This window comes from Gymnoscopelus braueri (genome assembly GCF_963280865.1).
Source record: "Gymnoscopelus braueri genome assembly, chromosome: 12".
Classification (NCBI taxonomy): domain Eukaryota; kingdom Metazoa; phylum Chordata; class Actinopteri; order Myctophiformes; family Myctophidae; genus Gymnoscopelus; species Gymnoscopelus braueri.
In genome coordinates, this window is record NC_137614.1 from 32,416,653 (window position 1) to 32,440,815 (window position 24,163).

The window sequence follows — 24,163 nt, forward strand, 5'->3', positions numbered from 1 at the left end:
ATATATATACGATACGATACGATACTACTTTATTGTCAGTTCACACTGAAATTTGTCTTGCGACCCAGCAGCCATGTATGCAACAATAAACAGTACACACATTTGACATGACATAAGAAAACAAAACAAAATACATACATAAAGACATACAAAGACAAGAGCAATGTCCACCTCTCAGCCTACCCCAAGCCTACAACTCCTGATTAAGCCTCAATGTCGTCTGATGGACAAAGGACCTCTTCAGTTTGACCTTATTGTATGTAGGAACACTGTATCTCCTTCCTGAAGGCAGCAACCTATATTCTCCATACAAAGCATGGCTTGTGTTTGAAGTGATATTCCTTGCCAACCTTATCATACTGTCATTATACGTAGATGTATAGAGCCTCTGAAGTGGTTGTCCAACAATCTTTGAACAAATGTTCAGTTGCTGCAGCAGTTGTGACTTTAAGGCTACAGACAGACATCCATACCAGGTGGTACTACAGTACTGAAGAACACTCATAATAACAGAAGTGAAAAACAAAAGAAGAATCTGTCTACTAGCACCAAAAGATCTCAGGCGGCGAAGGAAATAGACTCTTTGCTTTGTCTTCTTACCCACTGATTCAATCTGGTCTTTCCATGACAGAAGGTTTTTTGATTGATTGAAATTTTTATTAGGCAAAAGAATGTAAAACAACACAGTTACATTTATAATGCTTTTGTCTAAAAGGTCCGGCCAAAAAAGTCCTTGCGGACTTGTTTCCGTTGGGGTCCTTGAGTTGTGGTCAATTACTGCTCCTAGGTATGTATACGAACATACCTGGTTGATCTGTTCACTATGAATAGTAATGGGGGATCTGTGTATCTCTAGTGGGGCACCAAAAACAATCTCCTCTGTCTTTTTTGTGTTAATGATAAGAGCGTTGTTATAAGAACGTGGTGACTAATCAACGATAAAAATGATATAAAACACAATACCAATTGGTATTATAAAGGGGAGATATAATTGACCGAAGTTAAGTTTCCGAACTTTTTTTGAGCAGTTATATATATATATATATATATATATATATATATATATATATATATATATATATATACACACACACACACACACACACACACACACACACACACACACACAATTCATCAATTATTTTAGCTATTTAGAACAACAACAAAAAATGGTGCCTGTGATTCCAGAGCCATTCCAACTGCCTGACGATTTGTCTCAAGAAAACGGTGCAGCAACATAATACTGGAAAATGTGTAAAAATGCCTGGCTGCAGTTCAAAAATTTGGGCTTTGAATTGAAAGTTCACCCTCAGACAGGATTCATTGATTTTGCGTCACCTTCAGAAGCTTTAGTCTGTACAAGGAGCTCATGTTAAGTTCTTACAAGTAAGAACAAACTTTTGCCTTAGTGGCACTGAGTGATATGTAACTTATTGACACTGCCTTGTCATAAAATAGAGAAATAAAGTTACAGCATTCAGGTGACAGCTGACATGAACTAGTGAAAAATAAACACAACTAAATACATTTAGTGATAAAGTGCTACAAAGCCTTAACACACTGTTGTGGTGTTAGGCTTGTTTACAGAGATTTTCTCAATGAATAATTCCACTTATAATGTAAACACATTAAATGCATAAATGCACTTTATTCATTAATCAGGGTTCAACAATAATAATTGCCAGACTGCCCAGGGCAACTAGTAAATGGTTAATGGACAGTAGACTGTATTTCAGATGTGTAGGCCTTCATAAAAACTGTTTTACGCCAACCAACCGTGCAGTCAGTTTGACACATCCGATTTTATGGTCCAGTCATCTAAATTGTGCATTAAGATGAAACTACCAGGAACATTGTTCCTTAATCGAAAAGAAACGTGAAATGTGATTTTATAGCAATGTTTTATTTAGTTTGTAGATCGAAGCAAGGCCGTCATAAAACCGCCTTGTCATCATCAATGACAAGATTTTGCATTGCCGGTCTTACATCAAAATTGGCAAGTTTGGCAACCTATCAAACTCTGTGGCTCAACACTCCCCTGACTTGAATAAGAGAAAAGCCAGCCAACGTGAACACTTCACCCAACACATTACATTACATTATTGTTTAGATTAATCATTTGCAAACTCGCAAGATGCGATCAGGTAAATATTTAACTCATATTTGCTGGTTGTCGTAAAGGGACACCGTTTGGGGACAGTTGCTTAGGATTCTTGCGCTTTAGAACTGTCACAATTATTCATGAATTTACCCACATGTAAGTCCTCAAAATGTCACGTCATAATCTCTTACAGTGACTGAACAGCCATGTAGAAAAACTGCGTAATCACAGAATCAATATTTAGGCCTATAGGTATTCAGCATTCAATCTTTTCCTGGGCATAAAACTGTCAGCAATATTATGAGGTTCATATAACGCCACAAATCCATGAGTCATGGTCATCAACTCCAATGACAACTGAGCCCATCAAGAAAACAATTCTCATGAATGGATCAATAATTATTCATCAGGAACCGAAAGTATTCCAGTTCATATGAAATCTGAGCTGGGGTAGCTGCACAAAAATGGTCCTCAGTGTTAAATAATGTGTGTATTTACAGTAACAGGATATCTGCAGATTTTTAAATCACCAATCTTATGACTTTTAAGACCTTTTTAATACCCCTCTCTGAAAGTAAAAAATAATACCAAGAATGCGGCAAAATAAATCGACAAACAGCTAGGGATAGGGACTTATTCATTTTGATTATCGATACCCTTATCTATACTGCTTCGATCTGGGTCCTTATTTATACCACTATACTTTAAAGGAGAATTCCGGACATTTTAAGTGTTATCTTTGATGTCTAGTTACTCACCTACCGACGTAAAAAGTGGCGTTCTTTTTTTCCAGAGATTCCCCTGTCGTCATTTTTTAAACCCCCTCCGTTGTCATAATGGGAGCGCGTGGCTTAGGGAAATTCGTCTATTATAACCGATGCAAAGTTATTTTTTTCTCTACTACTACTCATTGTAGAGTCGCTGAAAGTTCCTGAGAGGCTACCGTTAATGGCGAACGATTTAACACTGGTTGCTTGTTTCTCAACCTGGCAACACCAAGTTGCCAGGTTGGCAACTTGGTGACGACAGGGGAATCTCTGGAAAAAAAGAACGCCACTTTTTAAGTCGGTAGGTGAGTAACGAGACATCAAAGATAACACTTAAAATGTCCGGAATTCTCCTTTAACTGCATTGTTTTATTTCAATGCATTAATTTGGTGAATGCAGCCCTTAAAGTTGTACAATGCAAAATCACAACTAACGATTTTTAGCAACCTCTGCTGGTCACTACCGTCACTGCATAGAATTTCCGTAATCCTCGATTACCCAGAATTCCATTCGTTTTCACCGGAAGCCGGAAGCGTTTCAAAAAGCGATCTTTTAATTGTTTTATACTATCTACGGATCGTTTCTCTTAGCCAGTGGAGCATTAGTTACCATGAGCTGTGCTTTCTTTTTCTGTTCTTTTTCAATCTTCTAATCCTACATTCTCTTAAAATCAGCGTGAGGTTCCTTTTTGTTTTTAGCGCGATAGTTCCTGGCCAAACAGGAAACCGTTGCGGTAGTTCCTGGCCAAACAGGAAACCAGTGCATTTCCACCTCAGTTTTCCGGCCAGATGACGTCATTTCCCCGGGAAAGTCCCCCCAGTCCACGTTCAATATAAAATATATAAATAAAAAGCTTCCGGGGGTGAAATTCATGGAGTGGGTGTTGTGAAACTTTTGCCACTCACAAAAGATATACAATTTAACTTTAGTTTTGTTGAAAACGTTACCTAGTATGCCTTTAAATCAATCGGAAGCTACTTTTGGTTAAAATGGTAATCACAGCCACACAAGGCGTACCGCCACCTACTGTACCAAAGCCGAGTGTACCCTAATTGTTGTTTTGCATTTGTCATAATGGGCTTCCATATCTGCCCAAGTCCGGAAATAAACAATGTAAAGTAAAACAACTCGTTTGTCTGCGACATGCTCATTAATTCTGCCCCAGATCAAATTTAATGCCCTAACTCCAAAAATTCCAGACATTTTAAGACATTTTAGGCCTTGAATTTCAGAAATTAAATTCAAGACATTTTAAGGATCCGCGGAAACCCTGAGTAAAATCCTTGGTGTTCCTGTGTACACTCAAGAGTTATATGAACCCTAACAGTGTGAGAGGAATAACATACTGTACAGAATTTTGATTCAGCCCTCTAGGCCCCGCCCCCACGGGCGTGACCTACGGCCCCACGGGTGCCCCCAACCCACCGGGCTGGGGTGCGGGATAGATAAATAAAGGATAGGCCCTGACAGACTCTAGAGTCCGCCTTGTTCACTAACAGGCAGACACGAGCCTGCCTCATAACTCAATATGAGGAAACAGGGCCTCAACCACTGGGACCCAGCCCAGCTGGTCCCATGGAAACCCAAGAGGAAGTCGAGAGATAGGGAGAAAAGGCCCCTAGCCTACTCCCCTCCCTCCACTGGCCCGGAGGCAGCAGCTACGCCTAGGACCATGTGCGCCAAGGATGACGCCGCCACGTCCAGGCTGTAGAAAACCGCAAAGGTCGATGGAGACGACCAATTTGCAGCCGCACAGATCTCTTGGATCGAAGGATAAATCCTGATCTAACCTTCTTTGCAGGAAAGTGAGAATGCTACACACCGAGGCCTGGAAAGCCACCACCACCGGTGACTGTTCCAAACGCCATGATGCAAACATATTCCATCTGACATCGTAAGCATTCCTTGTGGACACGGCCCTTAGGCCCTGGATGGTAGCCACCACGTCAGGGGGAAGGCCACACAAGCTCAAATTTGCCCTCTCACGGGCCAGACCCATAGGTCTAGGTCTTGAGGGCGTGTCCCCTCCCTGCCGCAGCAAGTCCCTGCCGACAGGGAGGGCCCAAGGCACGTCGTGAAGGAGAGAAGTTATCTCCGACCTCCACGTGTCCCATGCTGGGGCCACCAGCAACACCGACAACCCTCGGAGCCTGACCCTCTCCCACGTGGGGAGGATCAGCTCCATTGGCGGGAAAGTATAAAGCAGTTCGTTCAGGAGGCCCAGCACATGGAACGCCTGAATGGACGCGAGACGTGAGTCGCATCACAGCGTCATCTCGCGCGCTAATCCGTCCAACACCAGGGAGGCCAAGCATCCCTGCTTGTTGACATAGCACATGGTCCCCGAAACCCCGAAACCAAGCCTCAAACTGTTTGAGAGCGAGGAAAAACCGCCAGCGGTTCCAGGTAATTGATGTGGGCCGACTGCAGCGCCGGACCCCACAGCCCCCTGGCCGAACGGCCCTCGTGGACGGCGCCCGACCCTGTGAGGCTGGCGTCCGTGGTGATGACCTTCCGCGATACCACAGCGCCTATACTGACCCCCTGGGAGAGTCCGACCCCCTGGTCGCAGTCCACGAAACCGCAGCTCCTCTGTGCTTCCATCACAGGTAAACAAAGTAACAAAGGGCCAAAGAGCTACTAGCTGAGCTTTTAGCTGTTAGCTTAGCCTTATTTACCGCGGTTAGTTTCCTAGCCGCTAACCGAAGCACCGTTTTTAGGAAAACTGGAGAAGATAGAAAGAAGATAATAATAAGCCGCGGGAGCGTGCTTAGAGTAAGAATAATTTTACCCGTGGGAGTCTATTCTAGACTCCGCTTTGGGTTAAAGCTGGATAATTAAACTTTTAACTCTGGTTGTGTGTAAACTGCGTGCGCATTCGCGGGCAGAGAGTAGAAAAGAGGAGGAGCCTAAGTCACGAGGGGTATCTTATACCCCAGGGTCTTCCGGACTCGTGACATACCCTGAGCCAATCAAATATTGGCACCGGGAGCGTGTGTGTTGCTCTGTGCATCGCCTGAGGGCGCTGATATCCCATAGTGAGTAGTAAACGAAGAACCGTGGTAAAACTCAGAGAGTGTAAAAATGCGTTTGTACACATTAGTAAACTCTTAGAGTTACCGTCCTGTAAGGGTCTATTTGGAACCCCCTCAAGGAACCCTGAGGGTCCCTGGACTCCACTTTGAGAACCACTAATCTACTGGTTTGCTTGGGAGTATCAGTACATTGCTTTGACACAAAACAAATCGCCCTCCAGGACACAATAGATACTATATTGAGCCATATCGACCGGGGTGAGGGGGATATGTTCAACCCCTCATTGATCTGTTGTAGTCAAATGAATGAACACACACATACACACACACACTGTATGTAATGTAATTAAATTAATTAGAAATTATGGATTTAAAAAGTACATTGTCCTCCATTTTTACACTTTGTTAAATAAACACACATACACAGAGAGAAGTGCAAAAGAATACAAACATACGGTTAGATACACATGTATAAACCACACACACACACACACACACACACACACACACACACACACACACACACACACACACACACACACACACACACACACACACACACACACACACACACACACACACACACACACACACACACACACACACACACACACACACACACACACACACAGAGAGAGGGCGTTGCATCCTTCGAAGTGTCAATTGAAGCCAGTGTGTGGCGGTGAACAGATGATCTGCTTCATGGCAGTTGGCTGTCTCTCTTATTACATGTCGGGCCAAATGCTGGCAGCCACAACTACAGCACTACTAATTGCCTGCTCTCTGCGCGCTCGTGTGTGTGTGTGTGTGTGTGTGTGTGTGTGTGTGTGTGTGTGTGTGTGTGTGTGTGTGTGTGTGTGTGTGTGTGTGTGTGTGTGTGTGAGCTTCACACATCACGCAGAGTGAGCGTGCTGTCTTTCTCACACGCTATCGCGGGCTGCGGTGACTCGATGTGAGATCACACGCTTGTGACGTTGACACGGAGTCAAGCTCATCATATGTCTCAAGACAAAGTGAAGGAAATAGAAGGTGAGAGACAGAGAGGGGGAGAGAAAGAGAGAGAGAGAGAAAGAGAGACGAGAGATAGAGATAGAGAGAGCAAGAGAGAGACAGAGAAACAAAGAGTGTAAGAGAGAGAAAGAGACGAGAGATAAAGATGGAGAGACAGAGAGAGGTGGTGGGTTATGAAACAGCAGATCTTAAGCTTGAGTGGTGCGTCGTACACTGAAAATAGCAGATCTAAAACCTCCCAACGTGTCACAGTGCAACTCTTTGTGAGCTTGAATATCTGTTATTTTCTATGTGCGGCACCGGCGGGCAACCAAGTATAAATGAAGGCTAAAGAAAAAGTTGGAAGGAGACGGTGTACTGGAATGTAACGTGGAGAACAGGTGGAGGAGATAAGCACGGGGAGGGGGAGGGGCAGGAGAGGGTGTGAAAGAGTATGAACAACAGGGAGGGTGAACGTCTGCGAGGGCGATAATTATGTGCACGAGTGTGACGAGATTACAGCGAGGAGAAAGAGAGAAATGGAAAAAGTTGCGTGCTGCGGGAGACGATAAAACATTAACCACTTAAACCCTCTATTCTTAGTTAAATGAACTTGAGTTACAACTGTACTTGGACCCCTTTTTCCCTCAACACCCAACACCAAAAAACGATTTTTAGCAGCCTCTGCTGGTCATTACCGTCACTGCAGGTCGTTCGTTTTTCTACTATTTGTTTTCACCGGAAGACGGAAGCGTTTCAAAAAGTGTTCTTTTAATTGTTTTATACTATCTGCGGATCGTTTCTCTTAGCCAGTGGAGCATTAGTTACTGTGAGCTGTGTTTTCTTTTGCTGTTGTTTTTCCATCTTCAAATCTTATGTCTTAAAAACAGCGTGAGATTCCTTTTTGTTATTAGCGCGGTAGTTCCTGGCCAAACAGGAAACCGGTGCGGTAGTTCCTGGCCAAACAGGAAACCGGTGCATTTCCGTTTCTGTTTTCCGGCCGGATGACATCATTTTCGTGGGAATGACACCCTGGCCACCGTTTCAATAGAAAATAGTTTATAAAAGGCTTTCGGGGGTGAAATTCATGGAGTGGGTGTTGTGAAACATTTGCCACTCACAAAAGATATACAATTTAACTTTAGTTTTTTTGAAAAAGTTACCTAGTATAACTTTAAGTATATTTTGATGCTAATACTAATACTGCTAAGTACATTTTTGAATACAGGCCTTCTACTTTACTTTAACTTTTGTGATATTGCTACTTCTGACAACAACCCGCATGTAGGCAATAGAACTGAAGCACGGCCCAGGCTCACACATCCACGCTGTCCATCCCGACAAGCAGGAGACGAAGCCGGGCCGATGTTCCACAGCGGAGCCCCAGCAACAGGATTGGTCCCCGACATGCGCAAACATACTCGGGGACGCTCCCAAAATGCTGGCTATAAATACCGCAGGTTCCTTGTCATTCCGTGCCGGAGTGAACCAAAAGTGTCAGGGATCAATAATTTATGCGAGCAAGAGAACGTTGTCAGACACAACAATGACTACAGACAGTGCTGGGGGGGGGCAGATTCTGCTTGTTTACGGAGCTATTTCTGTATTGATTATACACCACTTGAGAGTGAGATTGAGGGGTGGGGGGGCACGGATAAGCGGGGATCATTTTGAAAGAGAGTGTGCGTGCTTGTGTGCTTGTGTGCGTGCGTGCGTGCGTGCGTGCGTGCGTGCGTGCGTGCGTGCGTGCGTGCGTGCGTGCGTGCGTGCGTGCGTGCGTGCGTGCGTGCGTTGGCACTGTGTGTGTGCTGAGATGTGATTGCCAATATAAATGGCAGGGCTTCACATAGTTTTTTCCTTTTCATATCTGTATTCTGAAAGTTGGACGGCCATCAAATAAAACTTCTACATTATGGGCACCCTTATTTCCTCAAATTCCTCAGGGATGAGGCTGGGCAAGGGAATAATACAATGCATCATGCAAAGCATTGCAATTCTGCATGAAACTTTAGTAACTGCAATTTCTATCTATTTTTCTTTCTTATTTAAAAAATCTTTGGTACATACTGTAGATAATTGGACACTTTGGGGGAAACATTTACTGAAACCGGATCCTTGAACATTGACAATATGATGTGAGCACCTAATATTATAAATAAATCATAAAGCATGATACTGTTAAGTACTTTTAAAGGTGCATTCACAATGGACGCGGTGCATTCGCGATTGACAAATAATTGTGCCACTTGAATCGTGGGAAACATGTCGCTCTGTTGTATTCACACCGGCCACTTATAGGGTTCTGCATGGATTTGAATGGCTGTTTAATATGTATGTAGGCTATATATAATATGTATTGAAATGAGATGCTGCATCTCAAGGGGCTATCCTTTCAATAAATTGAAAGGATAGCACACACACACACAAACACACACAATATTTATTTATGTCCACATAAACAGAAGTACAAGAATGCCTTGTACAAAGGACATAAACACTGCCAGTGCAGTCAGATAATGGGAAAAGAGCCAGTTACAAAGTGCATATAAGGCAGAACATTGTTACATACAATAATGTTGGCATACTTGTCAAACACAGCAGACAACAATCATGGGTAAAGGAAACAACGCCTCCTCCAAATTGAGCGGCTTCCTATAAAAGCTGATATTGAGCAGTACCTTGCTAATTGTTTGGCCCTCCTTTTGGAGAGGCCGGCCATTTGAAGGCCCCTCACAACCAACTTGTACACGTGCCCTAGGCTACCAGAGATAAGAACCAAAAGTTTACATCTGTAGCCTCGCTGAGAGATGGTTTGCTCTAGCTGATGATAGCACTGGTTAGGAAGGCTTCCTCTCTGCTGTGATCAAAAGTACAGCCGACCTCGAGAATGAACACCTCCCTATGGTTTTCATTAACAACAATGACATCAGAGGCTCGGCTTCACAGTAGAATGCTTATACAGCATGATGGAGGACCTGAAAATAGAAGAGATATATTTTGATATCAAATCCACTATTCTGTCATGCCTACTTATTGCGAACGCAGCAGAAGGAGGCGTGCCGAAGGCGCGCCTCCGCGCAAGTGGAGCTTACTATGAAACCGTGCTCGGGTTGTGTCTCTGTGTCTCTGTGTGTGCCGTGCTTGGGTTGTGTCTCTGTGTCTCTGTGTGTGTCTCTGTGTGCACTGCCTGCGTGCAGCTCCTCTGAGATAAGTAAATGTCCAATTTAGACGTACCATACATCAAATGAAAGGTCTTTCAAAACTGAACACACCTGTCAAGGTTGCGTTTAAGCCCGCCCCTTCCCCCGGAAGCCACGCCCCGGAGAAGGCTCCTAAAAACTCCCCATTGAAACCCCATGTTAAATGAAAAGTGCCCGAATCGCTCCGAAACTTTTTCTACCCCCCCTAAGTGGGGGTCTACGAACAAATACTTCGGGCTCGGATTTTGGCTCCGCCCCCCGGAAGTGGGTGAAACAGGCACTTCAAACACTTTGTTGAATTGTTCAAAAACATTCAAAGTTTTTTTTTGGTGAATTTGTATTTTTCTAAGATGCTCCTTTTAACGCAGATTTTTTTTGTATTTTGTTTGTATTTTTTTTTTCATATTTATTTTTATTTTTTTGCGTTCGCTTCCCGCGTTCGCTTCCCGCGTTCGCTTCCCGCGTTCGCGCGTCTTACTTGTGTAGAGTCCCCTGTATACATGGCACCAATTTAAGATGTGGGACATGGTTTCAGCTATTTGTTCATGACCATGATGTATACAGTGAGGAGCATGGTTGCCTGGAAACCAGATGGAGAGGTTAAGTTTAGATGGTAAAACCTGCTCGCACGCACGCACGCACGCACGCACACACACACACACACACACACACACACACACACACACACACACACACACACACACACACACACACACACACACACACACACACACACACACACACACACACACACACACACACACACACACACACACACACACACACACACACACACACACACACAGTGCCTTTATAGATAGAAGCCAAAGACATGCCAGATTCAAGACCAGGAGGCAGAGATTCAGAGGCGCATGCTTCTATGTGCTTCCATAAGAGCAGATACCCTCCCAAAACTTCACAGAAACTGTGTCTGTCCCCCGAACACTTAAACACATGAACCGTAGCTTCCCTATTCTGGGGGTGAACATTTGACGATCTACTGTACATCTTGGTATAGAAGGATCAGACCTACTGTAGTATAAAGCTCTGGGGGACCCCGGTCATCTAAGTATATAGGGTTTAAGGAAAAGTAAATAGAAGAGTTATACATAAAATGGAACACCACCACTGGTATAATTTAACAACATATAAGAATTAAATGTGGACTCTTAAACATCAGATCTCTGTCAACTAAAGTTTTATTTGTGAACGATCTAAAATCAGACTATTATATTGATCTATCTTGTCATAAAGTATAGTCTACATGCATTAACACTCACAATTGCAACGGTTTTCAACTCAAGCATATCAACCCTAGACCTTAAAGGGATATTTCACTTTCAAAAAAACTTTTTGTCATTTTATCATCTACTCAGGCCTTTGTGAGTCCCCCAGACAGTTTTTAAGTTGCTCGATTCAGTATTTAGATATTTGATATTCATTTTATCAGACACGCCCCCTTCCTATACAAACCCATTATAACTTCAAACCATGTTAGATTCATCAAAAACACCCGTCCTTGGTTCTGGTGACTCATACCGCCCCCCTAATACGCGAGGGGGCCGTGTTTTTTCAATTACTTTTTTCATTTATTTTTTATATTTTTTTAGGAAAATGAAAAAAATAAAATACAATAAAAAAAATAAATAAAATAAATGAAAAGAATTATCAGAAAAACACGGCCCCCTCATGCATTAGGAGGGCAGGGTGAGTCACCAGAACCAAGGACGGGTGTTTTCGATGAATCTAACATGGTTAAAATGTAGTCTGAAGTTACAATGGGTTTGTATAGGAAGGGGGCGTGTCTGATAAAATGAATATGAAATATCTAAATACTGAATCAAGCAACTTAAAAACTGTCTGGGGGGTTCACAAAGGCCTGAGTAGATGATAAAATGACCAAAAGTTTTTTTGAAAGTGAAATATCCCTTTAATTATAACTAATTTGAAAGCCTTGTATTTACAGTAGCGTTTCACACCCAACCTGGAAAACATTACAGACAATTCTATCTGTTCTATCATAGCATCCTCCTGGCCCATACTAATGTTTATCTGAGTTTTTATTAAGTTTAGTCCTTAGTACTGATGAAGCAATTACAGTATGCGATTTTAATATTCATGTGGATGTTGATAATGATAGCCTTAGCACCACATTTATCTAATTACTAGACTAAATTGGCTTCTCTCAGAGTGTAAATAAACCCACTCACTGTTTCACCAAGACTCTTGTTCTCGTTCTGGTAGATAATATATGCCATCAAAATGTAATTAATTATCTTCCTAAAGAATCCTCTTTTATTGGATCATAATACATTTTGAATTACTATTGCTCGTCATTAGACAAACATCTTCAGTAGATGTCTATCTTATAGTGCTGTTGCTAGATTTAAGGGAAACATACAGTAGCATTTAATTAAATGCTAAGTCTAAATAATGATCATCTTATTGATAGCGTCATAGGCTCTCTGGTAAAGACACTTGAATCAATTGCCCTTAAAAAAAAAAGGAAGATAATAAAACAAAAGAGGTGAGCTCCATAACTATATTGATCCATGTATTCATGTAACTGTATAGCTCTCAGTTGTAACACAAGCTTCTTTAATGATAAAATTCCAACTATTAGAGACTAAATTAATCACCTCCTGGCCTCAACCAGCACCAATCTTCAAACACAGGTACCTTAAAACAGTGATGCCAGGTTGAAAGTGGTTTATTTAATTTAAATGAAAATGTAATATTGAATCGTGTCGCTATAATTGCGTCACGTGCGAATGTCCCCATAGGGAATTGATTATGAACCACCAACAATGAAAGCCCTTCTTGAGAGAACATTATTTCTTTATCACCTTTCGTAACAGACTCTTGGCTAGGTTTCACGTGTAAAGGTAGATTTCACGTTGTTCCACATTAGGAACACAAACTGTGTTGGGCACTCGGGAGAACAGATAACACTCTACTGTTATGCATACAAAATAGTTATGTATCTGCAACACCATATGTGCATATCACTGTGTCCATAGTGTGTTTTGGTCTTGTAGAGCAGAGAGAGCAGACAGCTACAGGTGCACAGTCTGTGGGCCAGCTTAATCAAAATGAGCCAGCAGTGCAGACTGACTCATTATAGCCCATAGTTCTAACAGTGAATCACAGGTGATCCCTCTTCTCTGCTCGGAGGCTGTGTGTGTGCGTGTGCGTGTAACCGAGGCACCATCCTGGCAGAGAATAGCATTCATCAGAGGTCCCAGTCTACACCGACAGCCCCACTAAGGGTGAGACATCGCTCAAGCCTCATGCCATTCCAGCTTAGCCAAGCACAGATATGCTCAAAACAGCAATACACAATCAGCTATATACGTGCAAAATGGACGCATGCACAGACTAAAAGACCTGCAAAGACGAACACAAGCACACGTATACACACACGTACGTGTGCACACACACGCACACGCACACGCAAGACCTGCAAAGACAAACGCAAGCACACATGCGCGCACACACACACACCCTAGGCCTAGACAAGCCAGCTGCATACACGATCTGAAGAACTTTCACTGCAGGATACTTTTTAATAGACCCAATATTTCCGGAGGGCAGGCTCTTTCAAAAGAGGCAGTATTCAGACATTACTGTGCCAAAACAATACAATATTCCCTTTGTCCACAGGTCTTTCCACAAGTAAGACACAATGGAATAGACTTTTGTCTGATGTGGTATACTTGGTCCTGGCACTGATGGTCAAGTAGGGCTGGGCAATATGACTTCAAATAAATATCACGATTATTCAAACTTTTGCCTTGATAACGATTGAACTATTTTTTTTCAATATAGTGAAAATAGCAGATCTACAAGTTCACAACACGTCACATTATCATAGATGGGCTATTTTTGCTATTAATGTTGGTTTCAATATATTTTCGGTTAATTGCCCAGCCCTATGGTCAAGATGGATTTGCAGAAGAGCAACTATTGTCAAACGGGGTTAGTAGTACCCCTGGGGGTACATGAATCGATCTAGGGGGCATGCGAACAGTCCTGTTGAGTAGCTGAATGCAGTCTAATTTCCAAGAATGAATCTATGCACCCTAGCATAGCAACACACTTATATTATCACATTGTCTAATAAGAGATAAAATTCATAGAATATTATTAGGCTATATAATAACCAACAGTGTGTGAATCATGCAGGGTTGTTAATTTCTCTTGGAACATAATCCCGCCTACACAATCTATTAATTAGTGATACGTATGTGATAAATCTTAACTGGACAATCTGGTTAAATGTTTTAATTAGAATTATTTTGGCGATTGAGTGCATGCAAAGTCACGGGTAGGCATCTTGACTGAGGGGTGCTGCCATGCAAAAGCTACGATTGTAACCTTGAATCAGCTAGTTCCTCTTTTTCATATGCCCACCCACCCACACACCCACACACACACACACACACACACACACACACACACAGCATGCTAAAATGCTAAAAATGTCGAGTGTATAAGGGGGGTACATGCCTGTTAAAAGTTTGGGAACCACTGATTTAGACCGCTTTTGGTTGGTATAAGCACACTGGACAGAACATCAATGGAGATGTCAAGTTATATGGTGGCTGGAAATAGAATACAAAAGGATCCTCTGGCCTGTACCTCTACCAAAGGAGCATACCTCATATACTCCAGTAAAAGTCATGAAGCCTAGTTGTATAAAGCAAAAGAGTTGTTTATGTGGAATAAGAAACAAAACCAACTAGACAAAGTGCTCCTCGGAGCACAGGTCTCCGGCAGGTCAGGTAGGTTATTGTGGCCTCCTGGTGGCGCTATAATAGGCCAATGTGAAAAAGGTGCCATTTCTTCTTAGGTCTTGCACGGCAATCGGACACTTCATGATTTGAGGATTTGAATTTTGTTTTAAAAAATTGTTTTAATAAATTAGACCTGCTGGTGGCGCTATAACAGGCCAATGTTAAAAGGGTAGCATTTGTTCCTCAACATAGTGTGAATCGGACGATGCATTCATGATTTGCGGCATTTTGTTCTAAATGGGCCACTCCTGCAAACTGTAGATGTCAATTTTAGCCAATCGGGATGGAATATGAAAAATTAAATAGATCCGTCTTGATCACATGACTATAGAGATCATGTGTACCGATTTGCGTGAAATTTTTATAAAATCGGAAGGAGTAATGTAAAGAAATATGTTTTACATAAGTCGGCCTCCTGGTGGCGCTATAAAAGGTAGATGTGAAAAATGCAGGATAAAGGTTTTTCCTTGACCTCTAGGTAGTGCGCATACAAAGTTTTACACAGATTGGTGCAGTTATAGGTAAAAACACGAATCGGGCTGTTATAGCGCCACCATGAGGCTGATTAGAAAAATCTCAAGTGGAATTTCTTCCTCGGCCTAGTGGGAATGTGCGTGCAAAGTTTCACGGAAATTGCATGGTGTGTTAATAATTTGAGGCATTTTGTTCAAAACAGAGCAGTCCTGCAAACTTTGGAAGCCATTTTTAGCCAATCAGGATGGAATATGAAAAATCTGAAAGACACGGTTCGTTTAATGACTATAGAGATACTGTGTACCGATTTGCGTGATGTTTGGACAAAATGTGTAAGAGTCCTGTGAAAAAATTTGTTTTGCAAAAAGCGGCCTCCTGGTGGCGCTATATCAGGGCCATGTGAAAAAATTGGGGCAGAGGTTCTGAATTGACATCCAGGGAGAGTGTGTGCACAGTTTCATTGCGATCAAGCCAACGGTGTGGGAGATTAGCTGTCCACAGACGGACGGACGGACGGACGGACGGACGGACCGACGGACCGACGGACGGACAGGGGGTAAAACATACTCTCTCGCCATGCCTTTCGGCCTGGCGAAGACAATTACTGTGCAGAAGGGGAAAAAAGCATATCTTATCTAGAAAAAAGACATCAGTGAATTTCAAACAGAACCATGTCCTCACATGGCATCTAATTTGCTTCAACCAGTTCAAAGCAGTTATGATTGCATTATTGCTGTATGACCCACACATGGAGGTTCAAAAGCTGTGAGAATAAACAGGCCAGCGAGTCTTACCCCAGGGCCCTGAGGTGATGCTGGAGGAGAAGCCAGAGGAGGCGGCTTCTGACCTAAGGAGAGATGGGGAAAAACAGAGACGTTAGAAAGATTAAGAATCCACTTATTACCTGCACACTTAATGTTGTGCAATTGTCAGATATGCCGTTTCTACCTGAGAAAATGTCCGAACATTTAATTTTTACCTGGACCTTACGACCCTCTTTTTTTTTTCCCAAAACAAATCTCTTCGGGGCAGTCTACTGATCATTAAATAAGGAAGATAGCTCACATTTTGATCAAATGATCTTCATCAGGAAATTCCTGGTGAAGATCTTATGAACAAAACCTGGAGTGCAATAAACATAGCAGACCCTATCCAGTGTACGGACCTTATAATTTTTTAGATGTTGTTCTACTGATCATTCCCACCAACTTTCACTAAAATTGGCACATCCATTCTCCAGTTGTAATATATCGCTAACAACCAGACAAGCGGAATGGGCTGAGAACATAACCCCTGTCCTTCCATATAAAGATCCAATGTTCAAGCCCTGTTCTGTTGCTCACATACAGTACTGTAGCTAAATACAAACTATTCATTTTCATTATTTTCTCAGTGAACAGAGCAACAACGTCATTTCTCCCCAATGAGCTGTATATCTGAAGACCCTGTTAATTTCACAGCCTAGTTAGAGATATAATGGAACAATAACAGGTGCTAGCAGGGAAACTAACACAATGCAATCTTTATTTTCATTGCCTTGTTGTTGATTAAATTGCAAAAAGCCAAAATTCTGCATTAATGCTGTGATACAAAAATGCTAGACAGTGAGTAGAAAATCTAAGCAAACTGTTTTAGATAGCTGTCAGTGTAATTTCAGTCAATTGAATGCTGGCATAAAGCTGAAATCCGGGATGTATTTTTATTTGAACAAAAGTTATTTAACAAATCTGCATGGTACAGCTCGGCATTTAAAACAATAGTTCCTACCAAGTTCCCCACCGTACACGTCTCCAAGGGGGAACTCACGTGAGCCATGCATGCAGTGAAAAAAGGTTCAACTAGAAAAAGTGCTCCTCGGAGCACAGGTCTCCGCCAGGTCAGGTACGTTATTGTGGCCTCCTGATGGCGCTATAATAGGCCAATGTGAAAAGGGTGGCCGTTTCTTCTTAGGCTTTTCACGGCAATGAATCACTGCATTCATGATTTGAGGCTTTTGTTCCAAAAATGTGTTTTGCTAAATTAGACCTACTGGTGGCGCTATAACAGGCCAATGTGAAAAGGGTGCCATTTCTTCCTCGGCCTAGTGGGAATGTGCGTGTGAAATTTCACGGAAATCGCAAGCTGCGTTCATGATTTGAGGCATTTTGTTCAAAACGGACCAATCCTGCAAACTTTGGAAGCCAATCTTAGCCAATGAGGATGGAATATGGAAAATCAGACAGATCCGTGTTGATCACATGACTATAGAGATACTGTGTACCGATTTGCATGACGTTTGGGATAAAATATGTAGGAGTAAATGGGTTTTGCACAAGGTTCTGAATTGGCATCCAGGGAGTGTGTGTGCACAGTTTCGGAGCGAGTGGGCCAACGGTGTCGGAGAGCTCCGCTCGCAGACGGACGGACAGACACACGGACGGACGGACAGGGGGTAAAACATACTCTCGCCATGCCTTTCGGCCTGGCGGAGACAAAAAGTCTGTACTGCCTCAGGAGCGGCTGAAGCAATTCAGCATCCTCAGGACATGCTACGACAGCTAGCACCATTGAGAGCATCCAGACGAGCTACATCACCGCCTGGTATGGGAAACACACCGCCCCCAACCGCCAATCGCTCTACAGAGGGTGGTGTGGAACTGCCCAGGATATCACCAGCCCAGTCACAATCAGTTCACACTAGTATCAAATGCAGAACGAACAGACTGGACAGTTTCCACACTTGAGTTAAACTAATTAGACTGAGCTGGGTGTGACAAGACACCTGTTGTGCATCGAGCTAATCGACGTACACAGGCTAAATCAGCCACACACACACACTCAGGGAGAGCCTCTGTCATAACTTGTTTGTCGTTTTATCTGCTCCTTGGATCTTACTTTTGTGTGGTGACAACTACTACCGAGTATACTACCTAAGGCATGGCAAGCAGGTAAATGTAGGTTTCTGGTGCTGTACACAAAATAGAGAACTTTAAGGGCAAACAAAAACTTCTGTCCCCTGGCTGGTATTGAGACATAGTTACATAGAACAATCACAGCAAACCACACAGCTCAGCTGACACTTCTACATCATTCACAGGTCAGCAACATCACCACTAAAACAAATCACATTAGCATCTTAGCTCATCATTGGTGTTGTGTAGGCATTGTTCAAGATATATGCACTGTAGCAGCCGAATGTAAAAGGATGTTTGCCCATGGAGTGACTTGCTATCCATAGCTACAGATTGCACAGGGAAGCCCCGTGGTTAGACTTGTTTCCTCTTGTCGTATTATTTATTTGTGGGTAGCTTAAATAATACCTGATGTGAATGTGTTAATAATTTCACTCACTATATTACTTACACCTGTAAACTTTTGATATTAAGTTGAGAAGTGAAGTTGAAGTTGATCTAATATCATTGTAGACTTGCATTTACAATGCTGGATTTCTGGAAAACGATGAGCCACCATCTTTATTGTGGTTCAGACAGATACTGTAGCAGCCAGGAGAAAGAGGCTGGCCAGTTACTGCCACAGACGGCGGGAGATCCCAGCCAGCAAGCTTGTGTTATGGGAGCCAACACATGGGCATCGATCACGAGGGCTGCATCCCACACCTACCTATGTGGATGTACTAAAGAAAGATGCGGGGGCGGAAAGTGCTGGTGAGATAACCAGATGTATGGAGGATTGAGATGACCGGAGATGCCACTAGAAAGTTTTGTAATAAAAAGTTATAACAATTAAATATAATATGTTTCTGGTTCAAAAGCACTTTCTGTGAGTGAAAAAAAACACATCTTTTTTAGTTACACAGTTTGACTTTAAGCTGACTGGTTGGTAACCATGGTGATATTGAAATCTCACTTTCAGTCCCACACTTTTTTTGCCGTCTCTGGTGGCCACTGTCTGGCCTTTTGAAAATGGCTTCTCTTGCCTGAGGTGACTTGCTATAGCACCCATCTGCTCAAAGTACACCGCGCATAGACAGGATATGGAGCAGTGCTGTCTAGCTCTCTGTCACAATGTGCTCTGACATGTCCATTGCACTTTGTTCCTTATGCTCTTCAGCAAGCAGCATATACTGTACAGTACTGTATGCATAACTTTCATTAGACGAACTGACATGCAACTGTGATCAATGGGATGCATCATCATGCAACTGTGTGCAATCAATGGGATGCATCCTCTTGACAGATGAGGAATCTTGCATAAGATGCTGGAAGTTTTGGAGGGAATGATATGAAAAAATATATAAAGGTGATGTGTCATTAACCAGCCCTATACTTTGTTGTATGATGAAAAGCTAAATTATCGTGATGTGCCTGTAGATCTGCCAGATAGTAGATACTGCCAGAGTACTAAATAAGGCCCTGACTGCCAGTGTCGATTTTCTTACCTTTTCAAGTAGATGTTAAAAATAGCATGTCTCGCCAAAAATACATAGTAAAAACACAGGCGCTGAGATACAGGTTATTTCCCAAATAAATTTACCAGGAAGTGAATAGAGCAGTAAATCTTCGGATTGCGTTATCTCCCGGTTCTGTAAAAAAGAAAAATGCTCAAAATAAAAAAAACTCGTCTTTCTTGTCCATGGCAGGCTGCGCCTTAGCAGAATCCGGCAGGCAAAGAGTTAACTCATTGACCTGACCGCCAATGACACTCGGATTTTTAAAAATCGATTAATCGAATTTTCTCTGCTTCATTCAACTGCCCATAACTATGGAACGGATTATCGCGACGGCACGCTTCCCCCCCCCCCCGATTCTACGAGACATACCTACGTCTTTTGAGGCGATCGCTGGGTGGATCGTTGTAAAGAATAATATTCTATGATTTTTCAAAAGGTTAGTAAAAATGCTCGAAAATCGCTGGCAAGGGCAGCTATAGACGATGTTTTAACTCTGGCAGTTAAAGGTAGGGTAAGTGATATTTTTTGGTTAAAACAAAAAGTATTTTGTTAAAAGGTTAAAATACTATATATATTCTGATAGTAATCATTGCTATAGAGTGTTTTTTCAGTAACAGATGTCTCCCTGTCTCTCCAGCTCTTTAATAAACAGAAAATCCATTTTTCGGTAGGTGTCAAAATCTCAGCCAATCAGGAGAAAGTACCCATTTCTAAGCTTAATTTGTATAGTGTTCCAGTTCCAATTTTGCATGCTCATTTCTTAGTGTCATCACTTCAAATTTCACTTGTTTAATCTATATCCTGATTGAGTTCTCTGTCCTGGTTGGATAAAATTGGAAATGAAACTGAAACTGAAACGAAAATGCATTTTCTGTTTTATAAAGAGCTTGAGAGACAAGGAGACTCCTAATACTGAACAAACACTCTATAGCAATGAGTACTATCAGAATATAGAGCTATTTAACACTTATTTTAACCAAAGCAAATCACTTACCCTACCTTTAAAGAGTTATTTTTGAGAGTATTTTGGGGGGGGGGAAGTATTATGATGACATGCTCAACATAGAGATGCCAGGTTAAAAAGTTCTTCAAACCTTTTAATGAGCATCTATGACAGATGCGTTACGATCTTTTGAATATTTTCCTCATCTCAGCTTATCATTAGCCACAAAGCCAATGATGGTCACATAAACGGGAAACGAGTTCCCAGAGTCAAATCCCAGATTTATGAAAATGTATGGCTTGATGGCGAGGATTGACTCCCCCGCTGTGGAAAACCCAATCAGTGTCAGTAAGTATCATGAATAACTTATAGGTTGGTTTTGAGAGTGTGTGTGGGGGGGGGGGGGTGGAGCGATACTTTTCTATTTGGAAATGAAATGCGCTTTTCTTCCACATTTGGTACTCCCTCATCATATAGTACAAATATACCCAGGGGCATCCAAGATAGCACGTACAGATCTTTTGCATGCAAATATTCTAACTTGGCAACCACCACACACACACACACACACACACACACACACACACACACACACACACACACACACACACACACACACACACACACACACACACACACACACACACACACACACACACACACACACACACACACACACACACACACACTCTCTCTCTCTGGGGAAATGATTAAAGTCATGACTTATTAACCACTTAAGCCCTATATACTTTGTGTTGTGAGCTGCTATTTTCACAATTTTGGCGAATTTAAATATATTATTTTAATGTTCGCCTATGCCCCTAGGCACCAGGTTCAAAGTGTTTAAGACACTGAGACAAAATAGTGACAGAGATTCATAATATCAATCTGCTCTAAACACCAGCCATTGAAATACTGTGTGGGGTACTCCTTTGAAGACACTTAAAATGTCAATTTTTCTTTGTCAGTTAATAATCTTGACAAAGAGCCTTTCCTTTCCCACTCACAAATAAACACAATTCTTATTTCAGGAAGATAAGTTAACAACACCATTAGGAAATCAACTGGCATGCGGCTGGAGTTCACTCAACTTATTCCTGTTGTCAATGGGATTGAGTGTCTGTGTGCAGCGTTCAACAAACATTAAGTCCATAAACAGACATGGAGCATAGACGTGGCATATTGATTAAAAACTCTATTTCCCTAAGAAAGCCACTTGAAGGCCCCCATGTGAAAGACCTTTCATTGCAGAAGCAGAGGGAGAATATTAGACTACCGTATATACTTTCGCTACAGTGATACTGTGGTGTACACACAGTTATAAAATATTTTTTTATGAGCGAAACCTGGCCAATAACACAACGATGCCTTTATGAGAGGTGGGAGAATGCTATAATGTCACTGTTGTTGCAACAAGCCGCACATACTGTGGCTGTCTGTGTTTACGTCACAGCTCCTGTTTGGGAGCAGAAGCTAGCATAAGATAGCAATGTCAAGCTTGTTCAAGATCAAGGGGCCATAACAGACAGTCAAGGTCTTCTCCAGATATTCCTACCTCTGAATTTATCCCTTTATCCACCCGCCAGACCCCAATCATGAAGCATACTAATCATGCAGGGAGCAGGTGGTGCCATAGAGATAACACTGCAGGAGGTGGGGGCCACATTATGCACGGAAGCCGGTGGTCTGGGTTTTGATGGATGTTGTTTAGAACTTTGGAGCTTCCTCCTGGGTATTACTGCGGCTGTGTGAGCACTGAGCACTTTGAGGTAAGGTACTGTATGTATGCTGCTTCCCCGATCCATTCGTACCCCCCATGCACCTCCTGCGCGGGCACACACACACACACACACACACATCTTCAAGTCCAGTAAATAAATCATCTCAGGTCAGGAAAATAAAGCCCGTTTAAACTGGTTTCAAAAGCAAACATGAGCCTGAAAACATCACTTGAAGCACCACTTCCTTTGTTCTTAGAAATCAACCTCGAAAGGACCCCTTCTCTTTATTTGTGCGGGAAAACATAAAAGCGTGAGTTTCACCCCACGCCTTTTCCCTGGAAAGCACTGAATGCGCCCCTAGAACGCTGTCACGCTAAAATTGGGCTGAGGCTCTATACATTCAGCCGCAGCACAAATATGATGATATTTACCCAGCGAGGGCGAGGAGGGCGGTCTCCTCTGACGTGCTGCCTGCTCCTCCTCCTGCTGCCGCTGTTGCCGGGTCCTCAGAGATGCCTTTGGGCTCAGTGCCTTTCCTTCCAGAGTGGACCACAGACGGAACCTTACCACGTCTTTGTCATCCCCGACTTCCTGCAGCGGGGAGGAAAAAAAAGAGTCATTAGCACATAAGACAGCTCTCAGCCAGAGCCAGCAGAGAAATGATAACTTAATCTAATCTTCCTTCTTTTCTTTCCCAAAACACCACTATTACTGGCTCTCCTTCAGGCATGCAATCAAGCGTGGCAAAATTGTTTGCCAAGATAGTTGCACAAAATGACAGATGACATGTCATTAAATATCAGCTAACGCTTTGTCTGTTTCTTAAGGGAAACATATGGCCTCTGATAGCTGAGACGGCTTATCAAACACGGTGTGGCAATGAAATAGTGAAATATCTCCACTCTTTTGTTGGGAGAGCTGGCCTCCATCACCTCTCCCGACTCGCCTGCGGTACCTGAGCTGTGCTCGGAGCTGAGCCTGGCTCAGGGTTCTCAAACGTAGTGGGCGCGTCTGCGCTGTAGACCATGACTCCATAAGGGTTGGGCATGGCGCTACCCTGCAGGGCAAGCTGCACCTCTTCTCCTTTCCAGTCACCAGAGCCCTGGAAGGGGCACAACGCCCCCCAGCGAAGGCACTGCATGAAGGCCGCACGGGACGTGGTGGTGGTGGCAGACAGCTGTGACGCAGAGAAAGAAAAACAACATGAAACTTTACTTGAAGAGGCAATCACCTCAATTCATTTCTGAACACATTCTCTACAGTACTTGTCACAACTCCAGTAATTCTGTCAAGAGAACATAGCAAAGTTAAGAGATGGTCCCCAGCGAGTATTGCTTCTGTGTCTGACTAACAGTGAGCTCAGAGGCAGCTCAAAGCTGGTCACTGTTACTAAACGGTCCGTCGGATGGTTGAGAAAGTTCAATTTGTTCCCAAATGATTGTACCACTGGCAAAAGTACGGAGATTGAACGAGTAGAGGAAAATCGATAAAATTACAATTGGAGAGCACAAGACCGAGATCCCAGGAGCTTGTAATGAAAACCTCAGTGCGTTGATATACAGTAGACCACACCAGCACATTGGCCAATATGATCAGTGACTCCTAAATTACTGTATAAAGTTATAGTTGCTGTTAAAGTTATTGAGGCTGCAGTAGCTCAGGAGCTAGAGCACGTGTCTGGGAACCAGAAGGTGGCTTAAGGTTCTTACACACTAGGAGCGTTTTTTTCTGTGCGATTAATTCAC

General features: G+C 42.8%; 1 protein-coding gene across 1 annotated transcript in view; it reads right to left on the reverse strand.

Moving 5' to 3' along the window:
* The window catches only part of nphp4 (nephronophthisis 4), a 244,105-nt gene that overhangs the window by 82,017 nt on the left and 137,925 nt on the right, over positions 1-24,163 (reverse strand). Inside the window, exons 9-11 of the mRNA XM_080443698.1 lie at positions 23,374-23,595; positions 22,850-23,009; positions 16,159-16,211 (exon numbers count right to left, since the gene is read on the reverse strand). Coding sequence (XP_080299824.1) covers positions 16,159-16,211; positions 22,850-23,009; positions 23,374-23,595 — 435 coding nt within the window. The remainder of the gene's footprint in view (positions 1-16,158; positions 16,212-22,849; positions 23,010-23,373; positions 23,596-24,163) is intronic.